Genomic DNA, 15,258 nt, shown 5'->3' on the forward strand with positions numbered 1-15,258 from the left:
CATTATTCGCAGGCGCCGTTTTCAGATGGATGCGACTCAAATACCACTAAAGCCAAAAGCTCAGCATGATAGCCAGGCAACCAGCATTGTTTTTAAGGGAATAAAGATGGCAGCCTCCATATTTCTGTCACTTCAGCTTCCCCTTTAAAAGGGTTGGCTCATGTTTAGCTACACGTAGCCTCCTTCATTGTCCAATGGCGGACAGACAAAGTAATAACAGGTAAAGACGCCCTACAGGTGTATTCTGCTGCTGCACAACCTAACCATGCTGCCTAAGGTCATCTTCTGGTAAGTCTTATGGGCGGTAACCTATCCCAGCACAAATCTGCGTCCAATAATAAAGCCCTATGGATTTCTGAACGCAGGTTTCCCATTGGTTGCCATGGGTTACTGCTCTGCGCACCATGTTACAGAATTAAAGTGAGAGTGATATGGTGGCTGCCATATTTATCTCCTTTTAAATAATACCAGTTGCCTGGCAGCCCTGCTGATCTATTTGGCTGCAGTAGTGTCTGAATCACCCCAGAAACAAGCATGCAGCTAATCTTGTCAGATCTGACAATAATGTGAGAAACACCTGATCTGCTGCATGCTTGTTCAGGGGCTATGGCTGAAAGTATTAGAGGCAGAGGATCAGCAGGATAGCCAGGCAACTGGTTTTGCTTAAACGTATATAAATATGGCAGCCTCCATATCCCTCTCACTTTAGCGGTCCTTTAACCTTGGCTGTAGCCAGACCCAGCATCTAAAGAGGTGACAACATTATCTTTTGTTTACATTCCTTGCTACAATCAGTATCCAGCCATCAGCATGCTGACTCTGAACTGCACTCCTTGTAAAATCAGAGAGAGCTGAGAAGTGATCACTGGATAGATTTTAATATATAAATACAGCAGCTATGCAGTAAAATGCAATGGCAGCTTCCAGAGCAGATAAACTGTACTTGGGAACTTATAATTTGTAAACCGACAATATTACTTGTGCACAAAAGCAGATATGTATCTGTATGGGTAATAAAAAGTTTGAAAACACATTTTTATTGAATGTTCTGTTAGAGTTTTATCCCACTTTAAGAAGTAAATTGTGACTTTCAGCCTTGCCTTCCCCATGTCAGCTGTTCCTCTTCGTGTTTTTAGCGCCGCAGGGGAGTTTTTCCCAGAAGCCGCTCAGGCAGCCTATCAGAGATGGGAGCGTAGTGCAACCCTTGCATCACGTATTGAGGTTGGACCATAGAATGACATCCCCCTATATCTTACCCCAGCTGCTGCTATTAATCCTATAGGCCAGTCTAACCCAGCCGGCCCCCTTTTCCCAGCATCCCTTTCTGCCGCTTGCTTGCCTCACCTTAAGCTAACCCGCGCGCCTCACTAACCCGCTGTTTCTTGTTTCTCACATGGTGGTGCCAGATATCCCGCTAACAATTTGCTTTTTCAAAAAACTGAACTGGTAACTGTTTGCTTCTCAGTTTATTTTGCGGTTTTGTCTCTTAAATGCACTCTGGCTCTGGTTAAAGGGGGCGATGCATTTTCTCTTCTATTCTATTTCTGTCCACTCACTGTATTTGAATTTATAACTTTATTTAAAAATACGGGAAGCCATTTTGTCTAGCCTCACAGGAACAATTCTGCCACAAAATCCAAAATTCTTCTCTTCTTTTTTTCCCCCTACACCACAGAATGAAGGGCAATGAGGTTATTTCACAAAATTTGTGGCGTTGAAGGACAACTTACCCAAAGCTGTCCCTGGCTGCTATGTTCTTACTGTAACCAAGGGTTTTACTTCATCCCAATCAGTAGCGGATACCGCCTTTTCCACCAGAAATCTTTACCTTCTCTTGAATAGATCTTGGGGGGGGGGGGGGGGGGGGGCGCGTGTCTGTGTGGCTGATATTGTGGTTAAAACCCTCCCACAGTGTGATGTCATGACCACGGCCCTGACAGTTTCCTGTCTGTGAACCTCATTGCATTGTGGACAATAACTGCTTTTTCCAACTGCCAAGCAAGCAGCATCTCCCTCTGTGCATAGAACTCTCAGTAACAAACATTTCGTACAGATCACCTGGCAGCACTAAAGATGTCACCACCAGACCAGTGATACATTTCAGAATGTAAATGACAGAAAGATTTTACAATGGGCAAACACTGACTAAATAAATTAATATTGTAAAAAATTAGAAATGTTATTCATTATGTTATTTTTCAATACAGATCCTCTTTAAAGGGGGAACATTGACGAAAAATAGTAGTAGGGGAAAAAAAATAAATCAATGCATTGAAAAGTAGGAAGTTAAAAATAGAAGAGAGATCGAGAAATGATTGATATTCGTCATGTCATTTGTTCATGTTGTTTGATCCACAATCAGCCTGCAGGTCATCATCTTCACTACTGGCAGACATGATAAAATTATAGACAGCACCAACTGCCATTATCTATAAGTGCACCCCCTAACCATGTAATAGGATAAAAGGTTGTTTTTTTCCCCCATATATTTAAATGCACAGAGCAAGATATTGCTTGCTTGGCAGTTGGAAACAGCTGTTATTTCCCACAATGCAACGAGGTTCACAGACAGGAAATTGTCAAGGCCATGGCCCTGACATCACACTGTGGGAGGAGTTTCACCACAATATCAGCCATATGGATGTTCTCGATGATCTATTGAGAAAAGGTAAAGATCTCTCATGGTAAAGGGGGTATCAGTTACTGACTGGGATGGAGTTCAATTCTGGTTTAAAGTGGATCTGAGATAAACTTTTACACATTGCATAATTATATTCTTTTCATATAGTTTATAGGGCATTCCTCAAGCCAAATACTTTTTTTGTTACTCTAACGCCCTATAAACGCCCTATAAACTAAACAAGCCTCGCCCACAGCTCCTTTTGTGCCTTGGCACTGTAGCAAGGGCTTATGGGAGCTCAGTCTGGGCAGGAGAAGGAGGTGTTACTAGCCAGAGATTTCAGAGGCAGAGAAGAGAGGAGAGGGGAGTGAAGTTTTCACAGGCTGAGGGGTGGAGATGCAGAGCATCTTGCCTGTGTAATGATCACAAACAGAACATGGCTGCCCTCATTGTATCTCAGGAATAAATAATCATATACTGTTGAAGCTGTTTGCAGCTAGATTTGCTGTGTAAACTATCTAAACTTTAGATACGATATATAGACCAGTTACTTGTTATAGCCTCCCCTTTTCTAATGCTGAGCAGGAGCTGAACCATACAGTCATAGATGATGTTATGGTGGATTCAATGATTGCAGTGTAGAACTGCACCATTAGATTTTGAGGTAGGCCAAACCGTAGATGGTACATCCTCTGTTTTCATCTCGGATCCGCTTTAAAGTTTCTCTTCAATTGGTTGTTACAGAGCTGGGATTTACTTTGTGTAAAATCTTTTATCCTACCTGCTGCAGAGATTGTTCAAAAGAGGCAGACCAACTGACTTGCTGTATTGTATCCAGTAAACAAAAAGACCTTTATGGGGAAAACCTATCATGGGAAGTGATACATGAATTGACACTTTGGCCCATATGCAATTCTTTTTCTCTCCTGAGTTTTCTCCTAGGAGATAATTTCACACCCTGTCAATAAAATGCTTTTTAAGCCCCCAGCAAGCAAGAAAATACTCAGAATAATTCTGATAGTACTCTTTCACCTACGGTACTTCTCGGCCCTTTTCAGAAGATTAAATAGGATCTCCTAGGAGAAAACTCGAGAATAAGTGAATTGAATAAGGGCCTTTGAGTGATTGTGTTCTCTTACTTGTGTGCTTATTTGAAAATGATCAGTTGAGTTTTTCGTTTCAGCATTCAGCAGATCTTTTAGATTATTCAGAACTAACTAAATTACAATTTTTTTCAAGGAAATCTTAACTAAACCAAAGAGTTTCACTTTGCCTTGAACGATCCTCTGGTCCCCCCGTTGTATCTTAGTTTCGATTCCGGTGACATAGCCAGTCGCCGGCACTTCACCTGAGCAGCCCTGCTCGTCCTCGATCACGCTCTCACTCCCTGGAGCGCCCTGCACATGCGCAGTAGGAGAAAATCTCGTATGCACATGCTTAGGACGCTCCCGACGGAGCATGATTTAAGGCACAAACGGCCAGGGCTGCGCACCGGAATCTAAACTAAGCCACAGCGGGGTACCAGAGGATCGTGGCAGGCATGGGCTGCAGGGGGCTGGTAGAAGCCCCAGGTAAGTGAATTTTTTTTTCATTGTAGTTAAGGTTCCCTTTAAGGATAAGTGATTTTACTTAACCCTCTGGGCGATACAATTATATCACCCAGGAGGTGGCGCAGCACTATTTTTTAAATTTTTTTATTTTTTAAATCATGTAGCGAGCCCAGGGCTCACTACATGATAGCCGCAGCGCAGCGGCATCCCCCCACCCACCCTTCGGCGATCAGAGTAAGCAGGAAATCCCGTTCAGAACGGGATTTCCTGCTGGGCTTCCCCGGTCACCATGGCAACGGGGCGGGATGACGTCACTGACGTCATGGACATCATGACGTCAGAGGGAGTTCCGATCCACCCCTCAGCGCTGCCTGGCACTGATTGGCCAGGCTGCGCAAGGGGTCGGGGAGGGCTGCGCGTCACGGCGGGTATCGGCGGCGAGCAACGACGATCGGAAGTTACACGCAGCTAGCAAAGTGCTAGCTGCGTGTAACAAAATAAAAATTATGCAAATCGGCCCACCAGGGCCTGAGAACTCCTCCTGCGCGACATACCCCGAGCTCAGCTCGGGATTATCGCTCAGGAGGTTAAAGGGGCACTATGGCGAAAAATGTTAACATGTAAAATATATGCAAACATAGCCAAATAAGAAGTACATTTCTTCCAGAGTAAAATGAGCCATAAATTACTTTTCTCCTATGTTGCTATCACTTACAGTAGGTAGTAGAAATCTGACAGAAGCAACAGGTTTTGGACTAGTCCATCTCTTCGTAGGGGATTCTCAGGGATTTATTGGTTTTTAAAATCACTTAGTGAATAGCAGTTGCTCCGTCCAACTGCCAAAAAAGTGTGCAGCGAGCAGGGAGGCTGGCCAGCATCATGGTTTAAATCATTTTTTAGGGAATATCTCTATAAAGAATAAAAGCCTTGCTGAGAATCCCCTATGAAGAGATGGACTAGTCCAAAACTTGTCGCTTCAGTCAGATTTTTACTACCGACTGTGAAAGCAACATAGGAGAAAAGTAATTTATGGCTCATTTTACTCTGGGAAAAAAACATACTTCATCTTTGTTTATGTTTGCACATATTTTCAATTTTACAATGCCCCTTTAAAATGTACAAATCCGACCTTGGCAGTTGTAAGAACTGCATTTTTAGAACTATCTTCCTCATGTGGTGCCAACTACCAAACTAGCTAACAGCCACACAAAGCGGTGTTTTGATTTCTTTGGATCTAAAAGATTTGCTTAGCTGAAAGGCAGAGAGTGAATGTTTCTTGGATAAGCTGTTATGAAACTGGGACAAGCCTAGCCTTAATATGCCAAAGTCAGCTCTCATCAGCAACGATCAACGCAGAGTAAGGAGTTATGAAGCCAGTGGGAGCTATTATGACTGGAGGATGGGGAGATGCTGGGGAACATACCACCATGACAGTAGAGGGAGGACAACGACACACACACAGAGCTGTAACATGTCATATGTATGTCACATGTAACATGTCAGACCATGTCATATTAATTTGTGCTCCAAAAGATGTCCTAGGAGAGGTCTCATGTGTCTATGAACACCGTGCACTGATCAGGCACCTGCCCTGTCATCCCTGCACTCAGCTGATAACCTTGGTGTGCTGGGATGACAGGACCGCTGCCCAATCGGCAGGACCAGATAGGATTTACATCACAGGAGCCTACAGCCATACCTACCAACTTTTTGAGATGAGAAAGAGGGACACTTAAGCCGTGCCCCTGCCACACCCTGATCACGCCCCCATCACACCCCTAGTCACGCATACCATAAAGCTTTCATAAGAAGAATATGTTGTTTTATAATTCAAACCACACTGGTCCTTTCTATCCTGGTTCATTTTCCATTATATTAACATTTTAAAATTAGTAATATATCAAATTAAAGAATGGGAATAAAGTTTAGAGTTAATCAAACACATTTTTATTGGAGAAATATATATATTTACATAGAAAGAGGGACAAAGTCCTGAAAGAGGGACAAACGAGGAGAAAAGAGGGACAGAGGGACAGGGCTCCCAAAGAGGGGCAGTTGGGAGCTGTGCTACAGGCACCCTAGACTCCACCCTCCATGAACCTATAAACTGTAGCTAGAGGTGCCCCTTAGCATGAGGGAAGCCAGAGTAAGGGTACGTACAGACATACGATAACGATCGTTCGTTCTGAACGACGAACGATGTTAAAGGAGGTATCGGCCGATGATCGTTTGAATAAAGGCTACTTTGAACATCGTTCGTGTACAAACGATCTTGGAACGAGCGTTGCGTGCGCAACATGATGTATAAACTGATTTCAAACACAAGTGTCAAAAAGAACTGTTTGAGCATGTGCAAAGTTTTGAGAACGAACTATCAACGACCGATCGTTGTACAGACATTACTTTTTGAACGATGGTCGTTGGAAAAGATCTGGCAGTCTGAATCGTTCATGAATATCTCATTGGTCGGTCGTTTTAATGATCGTTTGTGCACTTTTTACGAAAGATCGTTGGGCAATGCCGTCGGTAACGATCGTTTTAAACGACTATAGTCGCATGTTTGTACGCACCCTTACCCTCAGTATTAAGGAGCTAGAGGTGTCAGTGACTGAAGGGAAATCAGTGGAATGATGAGAGCAGGGTAAGTAACCTCTCATTTACACTCTGTTCAGGACTCTGCATAGGGAAGGAAGGAGGGAGGCACCCGGTGAGGGAAGTGAGCCACCTTTCCATCATCAGGCGCCTGTAGGCACGTGCCTATAGTGCCTTAGTGTAAATGTGGCCCTGCCAGTCGGCATGCATAGTGTAGTATGCCCAGGTCAAAAGCTGCCAACCACGGTAACGGAACGAGGCCTTTTACTGCACAGCGGAGGGGGAGACTGGCGCAGTGAAGGTGCGGCAAGCATCTGCACACCTCCCCACACACACGCTTATAGCGCCCATTTTTCTGTAACAGAAAAAAAGGTTTGCGTATCCTTTAAGAAATTAAAGGAGCGGAAAAAAAGGACATCAGTTTATAACATCCGTGATCTTTATTCCTTTCTTGTGTTCTTAAAGGGAACCCGCGGGGAGAGGGATATGGAAGCTGGTACATTTTATTTCCTCTTAAACAATGCCAGTTGCCTGGCAGCCCTGGAACAATCGTATGGCTAATCCAGTAAAACCTGAATCCGCTGAATCAGAGTGCCTGATCTGCTGCATGCTTGTTCAGGGGCTATGGCTAAAAGTATTAGAGGCAGAGGATCAGCAGGGCTGCCAGGCAACTGGTATTGCTTAAAAGGAAATAAATATGGCAGACTCCATATGCCTCTCAGGTATCCTTTAACTGCAGTCTTCACCCAGGAGGAGCAGGTCCTTCGTCTTCATCCTTCTGTGTCCTGCCAACAACTGACAGAGATTTCAGCTTCTTATACATGTGCCGGGGTTTGCTCATTCACATCGCTGATCATTTATCCTGAAGGATACACGAGGTGACATGTGACATGATGAGATAGACATGTGTATGTACAGTGCCCAGCACACAAATAGCTATGCGGTGTTCCTTTTTTTCTTTCTCTGCCTGAAAGAGTTAAATATCAGGTATGTAAGTGGCTGACTCAGTCCTGACTCAGACAGGAAGTGACTACAGTGTGACTCACTGATAAGAAATTCTAACTATAAAACACTTTCCTAGCGGAAAATGGCTTCTGAGAGCAAGAAAGGGGTAAAAAGGGGAATTTCTTACCAGTGAGGGTCACAATGTAGGCACTTCCTGTCTGAATCAGGACTGAGTCAGACACTTACATACCTGATCTTTAACTCTTTCAGGCAGAAAAAGAAAAAAAGGAACACAGCCTAGTTATTTGTGTGCTAGGCACTGTACATACATGTCTATCTCACCATGTCACATGTCACTTCTGGGATCCTTTAAATGGTTGTTGATGTTCGTAAGGAAATCCTGGCTTGTGTATAAATAAAGTAACAGAAGAAGACATTGTGGATTTAAAAAGAAAAGTTATTTTTATAAGTGTGTGGTTTTTTTTTTTTAATTAAATCAATAAAAAATCCCTTTCGTTCTCAATCCATTACCTGAGGGAGAATGGGTAAGGGTTCTGGAACAGACCACTTTACTCATTTACCTGGGAGGGAATGGATATGTCCTATCCCATGCAAGGGACCATGCCAACAATGCCAATACGGTTTAATTCAAACCAATACGGTTACAATTCAATGTCCATGGAGCGGAAATTTCCTGGAATGACAAATCGTATCAACTTATCGATATGATCTTTCTGTGGAATGAGTGGATGTTAGTACTGATGTGCCCCCTCAGTCTGTCATTTCCACACGAGATACACAATGTCAGCAGCTGAGGAATAGCAGTGAATCTACCCAGAGTGTTGACGAATGAGTGTTCTGTACACACAGATAGGCATCTGATATAACAAGTTAGAACTCTTTACTGAAGAAAAACATGCAGACATATATCATACACCACCATCAGGTAATGCAGCTCACTTAGAACAGAGAGGCACACAGAGTGAATACAGGAAGTCACAATACCATAGAGATCATCATCAAAGTTTACAGACAGTGACATCTTGTGGTTGCTTTACTATACTGCAGTTTAGGTAATAGTCCTGTTGATACTTCAAAACAACTTTCTCGTGAGAAAAGTTTTTAGAGATAGATAAATCTGGGGATTAGCTTGTTTGTTAAAGCTCACAGGGCAATGAGAGCAGGCAGCAGGAGCAGGTGCTTTAGCATAACGCCGGTTTATGCATTAAAGGACTTACGAGGTGAAAAGTAAAAAAAAAAAGTACAGTACCTGCGTCTATTTTGAATCCATGTAGGACGCCATCCGCGCCCTCCACTTACTTCCGCCGGGTCCTCGCTCCGGAGCCCCACGGCCCGGTTGGGCTCTCATTCGTTAAGTAAAATAGTCGCCGGAGCTTGCCGCGGCTGCGCAGTCCGCATAGATGTGAGTGTGGCTGAGCAGCTCTAGGCCCCCCCACCCTCCAATCCATTCCCAGGACACAGCCTGTAGCGAGGACGCGGCGGGAGGAGCCCTAAAGCTGTACAGCCGCACTCGCAGCTATGCGGACTGCGCAGCCGTGGCAAGCTCCGGCGGCCATTTTACTTGACGAATTAAAGCCCGATCTGGGCCGTGGGGTCCGGAGCCAACCGAACTTTTTTTTTTTTTTTTACTTATCACCTCGTAAATCCTTTAACTCCATTGTACCATGTAAGCGATTGATAAGGTACAGATGCCGCGTATTAGAAGCATGGGATGGATTGATAGGTAGATCTGTGTGTGTGGTTTTTTTTTTTTTTTTTATGGTTTGTATTTTATTGTCTATAATTTCCTCTTCTTCAGATGAAAGGCACCATATTCCCGGCGGCGGACTTCAATGCAGACGGTGACGGCAAGGCGCTCAGGAAGGCAATGAAAGGCTTCGGTAAGACTGCTCATAGTTCTCATGCACAGCTTCTAAAGGTGCAAATGATAATGCAGCAATTAAAGTAGACCTCCGCTGTAAATTCCAAAGTAACAAAGAGCCATAATGACCCTTACTATGACCGTTCCTCCTCTTTTCTTTACCCAATGCAGTAACAGGTGAGTACTACTTCATTATCCAGCAGGGAAGCCCTGTGTCCACTCTGGAATGCAACATACTGTGATTGCCTGGCATTGCACTACTTTTCTCTTCACCTCTCCTCTTTGTGATAGGCTGGTTCAGTGGCACAGGTAGAAGTAGAGTACCTCTCTGTGATAGGCTGGCTCAGTGGCACAGGCAGAAGCAGAGTACCTCTCTGTGATAGGCTGGCTCAGTGACACAGGTAGAAGCAGAGTACCTCTCTGTGATAGGCTGGCTCAGTGCACAGGTAGAAGCAGAGTACCTCTCTGTGATAGGCTGGCTCAGTGGCACAGGAAGAAGCAGAGTGCCTCTCTGGGATAGGCTGGCTCAGTGGCACAGGTAGAAGCAGAGTACCTCTCTGTGATAGGCTGGTTCAGTGGCACAGGTAGAAGCAGAATACCTGTCTGTGATAGGCTGGCTCAGTGGCACAGGTAGAAGCAGAGTACCTCTCTGTGATAGGCTGGGTCAGTGGCACAGGTAGAAGCAGAGTACCTCTCTGTGATAGGCTGGCTCAGTGGTACAGGTAGAAGCAGAGGACCTCTCTGTGATAGGCTGGCTCAGTGGCACAGGTAGGAGCTAGAGTACCTCTCTGTGATAGGCTGGCTCAGTGGTACAGGAAGAAGCAGAGTACCCCTCTGTGATAGGCTGGCTCAGTGGCACAGGTAGAAGCAGAGCACCTCTCTGTGATAGGCTGGCTCAGTGGCACAGGTAGAAGCAGAGTACCTCTCTGTGATAGGCTGGCTCAGTGGCACAGATAGAAGCAGAGTACCTCTCTGTGATAGTCTGGCTAAGTGACACTGGTAGAATCAGAGTACCTCTCTGTGATAGGCTGACTCAGTGGCACAGGTAGAAGCAGAGCACCTCTCTGTGATAGGCTGGCTCAGTGGCACAGGTAGAAGCAGAGTACCTCTCTGTGATAGGCTGGCTCAGTAGCACAGGTAGAAGCAGAGAACCTCTCTGTGATAGGCTGGCTCAGTGGCACAGATAGAAGCAGAAGCAGAGTACCTCTCTGATAGGCTGGCTCAGTGGCACAGATAGAAGCAGAGTACCTCTCTGTTATAGGCTGGCTCAGTGGCACAGGTAGCAGCAGAGGACCTCTCTGTGATAGGCTAGCTCAGTGGCACAGGTAGAAGCAGAGTACCTCTCTGTGATAGGCTGGCTCAGTGACACAGGTAGAAGCAGAGTACCTCTCTGTGATAGGCTGGCTCAGTGGCACAGGTAGGAGCGGAGTACCTCTCTGTGATAGGCTGGCTCAGTGGCACAGGTAGAAGCAGAGTACCTCTCTGTGATAGGCTGGCTCAGTGGCACAGGTAGGAGCGGAGTACCTCTCTGTGATAGGCTGGCTCAGTGGCACAGGTAGAAGCAGAGTACCTCTCAGTTATAGGCTGGCTCAGTGGCACAGGTAGAAGCAGAGTACGTCTCTGTGATAGGCTGGCTCAGTGGCACAGGTAAAAGCAGAGTACCTCTCTGTGATAGGCTCGCCCAGTGGCACAGGTAGAGGCAGAGTACCTCTCTGTGATAGGCTGGCTCGGTGGCACAGGTAGAAGCAGAATACCTCTTTGTGATAGGCTGGCTCAGTGGCACAGGCAGAAGCAGAGTACCTCTCTGTGATAGGATGGCTCAGTGAGATATGTAAAAGCAGAGTACCTCTCTGTGATAGGCTTGCTCAGTGGCACAGGTAGAAGCAGAGTACCTCTCTGTGACCCCCACCCACATATGACACAATCTCTTATCAGTCTTTGACAAGGCAGAAAACTGCCATGGCAGTATTTCAGAAAGGGGGCGTGGCTATCCAACAAAACCTGGCTTTTTTGGCACGTGGTCAGTTTTTAGACTTTTTTTTTTTTTTTGTTATAACTTCTGCTGCCTGTGCAGATAGCGTAGGTTTTATTCTTACACCGGAGGTCTGCTTTAACTTTAACTTTGCAGCATGCCATGAGCCTGCAGCTTCTACTCTACTATTGACACGCCTTAACACCGTTATCGATTTTGGACAACCTATTGCCAGGCCTGGACTGACACGTCTGAAGCCTATAAACACCTAACCTCTGATGTCCACAGCTGGGCACGCGTCCTGTCTGTGGCGAATCTGGTAATTGCAAATTTGTAGTTTGCAAATATTTGCTGAGATGCAAATGATCCGAAGTTGAAGCAGGATGATGCAAATCCTGCACACAAATTTCCTGCATGGAAAGAAATTTGCATAATCCTGCATCAACTCCACATCAACCATTTGCTACTCATTGATCATCCCTACTGTGTTCTTGAAAATAAGACCTACAGCAAAAATAAGCCCTAGGATGATTTTCAGTCCACTTGAAATATGAGCCCTACTTCAAAAATAAGCCCTAGTTACAGTTCATAAAAAGTCAATGTAAATCGTATCCAGTCAACTGTGCGATGCATGTGAAAAAGTAAAAATCAAATGGTAAGTGACAAACATTGCAAACGAATGTTCGCAGACCACTTGCAAACACTTCAGCAAAAGTTCGTGAACCGAGCGTTCGCAGCAGACCCCATTGGCAGGTGAACTTCTAAAACGTTCAGGGAATCTCTACAGCTATACTTTCTTTAAAAAAAAAAAAGTGTCCAAGAACACAGACCATGGCATGGCAGAAGGAGATCAATGGCAAAACATTCATAAAAGAAAGACATTTTATGCAGCAGCTTTTTCATGTGTAAATGTGAAAAAAATTACCTATAGTTTCTATATTTTTCAACTTAAAGGGAACCAGAGACGAAGCACCCTTGTGTATTTTACCATGTATATCAGTAAGAACATTAGAGAAAACACTTACCATGCTCTCTGTTTCACCCTCACTGCTAAAAGTGTCTGTTAACAGCAGTCACAAGAATCCCAGACTGAGCAATTAAATCTGGCTTTGCTGGGAATGATTATTGCTGAGTCATTATAGCAAAGCCACAAGGGGGCAGGCTTGGGCTTGAAATAACACCACAGGAGACAGACTTAGCTATAATCTTTCTGTAGCAAAGCTAGACGGAGCAGCCTGACTTCTCAGTGGAGGATTTTTATCAGACGTGATAACAGTCAGATTACACAGAGAACAATGAAACAAAGGGCAGATTAGGTGTTTACTGTCATGTTCCCACTGATTTATAAGGTAAAATACAAGAGGGTGCTTCATCTCTGGTTCTCTTTAAGGTCTTTAGAATGGCCGCCTACCTGCCTAAAAATTATTTGCATCCACTGTGCGAGAGGCCTGCAAAAATTGGGCATTTACCTGCTTATTGTGAGAGGCCTGAAAAATGTATACGGTGCACCAAAACCTGCTAATGGCAACTACAGTGTCAGAGGAGCAAGAAGGGGATGAGGAACAGCTTGTTAATGATCACTACTATTCAAAGCATCTATAGAAGTGATTACCAGCACAGGACCAATAGAGAGCTAATACTGTAATTGAGGGATGGCCCTGGTACGGTCGCAACCTCTGCAACCCCTATTGCTATGCCCCTGGTCAGTTTAGCCCTTGCATAATTTGGTACTACAATTTGAATGCATATACTGTGCCTTGTAATTGGCTGTTGGGCTTCTACAGCCTATTTATATGTCAGGTTCTGCTTGGAAGTCATCCTCACCTATTCAGTGTTCCAAGTATGATCCTACCAGCTCCGTGCCTGTTTCCGGTGTGACTCAGAGATAACTGAATCCAGGAGATCAGCAGCACAGGCAGGACACTAACTTTTTAAAATTGGGAATAAAGATGGAAGACGCCATATCTCACTACAGGTCTCCTTTAAAGTGTCTGTGTTAAAATATATAATTTATAATTGTTTTCGAAGGTTCAGGTTTGGGGCTCTCATCACAGTGACTTAGTGTCATGATGACCCATAACAAATATGAGAGTGAAGCCTGAAAAGTATCATTTGTCTGCATGCTTGTGTGCCTGGCGCAGTAGGGGTAGTAAATGTTAAAATGTATACATGCAACAGCTTTCTTGCTTAGACTGCATGTATGCTGAATGGCCACCAGATGGCGCTGTGCACCTTTATAAAGTGCATGTGCTATTTGCTTCTTTTACCTTGTGAGGTGAATTTTATTATTATTATTATTATTATTACAGTATGTTCTTCTTGTGTTTCTGTTACTAGTGGTGACACACAAATATTATTACTATTGTTGTGTATTTATATAACAGTGACATCTTCCACAGCGCTTTTGTCACTAACTGTCCTCAGAGGAGCTCACAGTCTCGCTTACCATCGTCAGTCCTTGTCTCACATTGCTATTGTAGCCCAATGCCAATTTTTGGGGCTGTTTTTCAGATGTGGGAGGAGACTAATACAGTGAGAACAAACAAACTCCATGCAGATAGTGTCGCTGTCCAGATCAGGGACCCAGTGCTGCAAGATGAGTTATCCTCTATCCCGCTGTGCTGCCACCTGATCTTTATAAAGTTTCTACCCAATCTTTATAAAGACAACTTCTGCCCACAGTTAAGCCAAGATGGTGGCACAGGGCAGCATGGCGTGGTAGTGGCCTGAATCCCGTCTGGGGAACTATCTGCAAGGAGTTTGTATGTTCTCCCCATGTATGTGTGGGTTTCCTCCGGGCACTCCGGTTTCCTCCCACATCCCAAAAACATACAGAAAAGTTTAATTGGCTTCCCACTAAATTCACCCTAGACCAGGGGTGTCAACCTCAAATACAAACCACCTCCCTACCTTATACAGTTCCCTGGTATCTAGGGCTCTCCACCCTCACCTATACAGTTCCTTATTGTTTAGTGGTTCTCCCTCTCTCCCCTGTAACGTTCCCTGGTGTCTAGTGTTCCCCCTATCTCCCTTATACAGTTCCTTAGTGTGTAGGCCCCCCTCCCCTATACAGTTCCCTGGTGTCTACTGGTCCCCCTCATACCGGTATACGGTTCCCTTTTTGTCTAGTGACTCCTGTATACATTTCCCTGGTGTCTAGTGGTGCCCATAGCTCCCCTAAACAGTTCCCTGGTGTCTAGTGGTCCCCCTCATACTGGTATATGGTTCCCATTTTGTCTAGTGACTCCTGTATACAGTTCCCCGGTGTCTAGTGACCCCCACTCCCTTCCCTATACAGTTCCCTGGTGTTTAGTGCTTCCCCCCCCCCCCTCCCTCCCAATATGGCTTCCCTGGTGATCTAAAGCTTCACCTCCAATATATCTTCCCTGATGGTCTAGAGTGGGGAAACCACTTGCGGGAAGAATTTGATGGCTCTGCGGGCCAGATTTGACAAGTACGGCTATGATGGACGTATGACTATGGTAGGGATTAGATCGTGAGCCCCTCTGAGGGACAGTTAAGTGACAAGACAAATAACATTTATATTGCGCTTTTCTCCTTACGGACTCAAAGCGCCAGAGCAGAGCAGCAGCCACTAGGACACACTCTATAGGCAGTAGCAGTGTTAGGGAGACTTGCCAAAGGTCTCCTACTGAATTAGTGCTGGCTTACTGAACAGACAGAGACGAGATTCGAA

General features: G+C 44.9%; 1 protein-coding gene across 2 annotated transcripts in view; it reads left to right on the forward strand.

The window, feature by feature from the left end:
* ANXA6 (annexin A6) overlaps positions 1–15,258 on the forward strand; it is a 152,818-nt gene that overhangs the window by 95,202 nt on the left and 42,358 nt on the right. For both annotated transcript variants that reach the window (XM_068278369.1, XM_068278368.1), the window contains exons 14-15: positions 1,137–1,221; positions 9,527–9,608. In XM_068278369.1, the coding sequence (XP_068134470.1) occupies positions 1,137–1,221; positions 9,527–9,608 (167 nt within the window). The remainder of the gene's footprint in view (positions 1–1,136; positions 1,222–9,526; positions 9,609–15,258) is intronic.

This window comes from Hyperolius riggenbachi, chromosome 3 (genome assembly GCF_040937935.1).
Source record: "Hyperolius riggenbachi isolate aHypRig1 chromosome 3, aHypRig1.pri, whole genome shotgun sequence".
In the NCBI taxonomy this organism is placed as follows: domain Eukaryota; kingdom Metazoa; phylum Chordata; class Amphibia; order Anura; family Hyperoliidae; genus Hyperolius; species Hyperolius riggenbachi.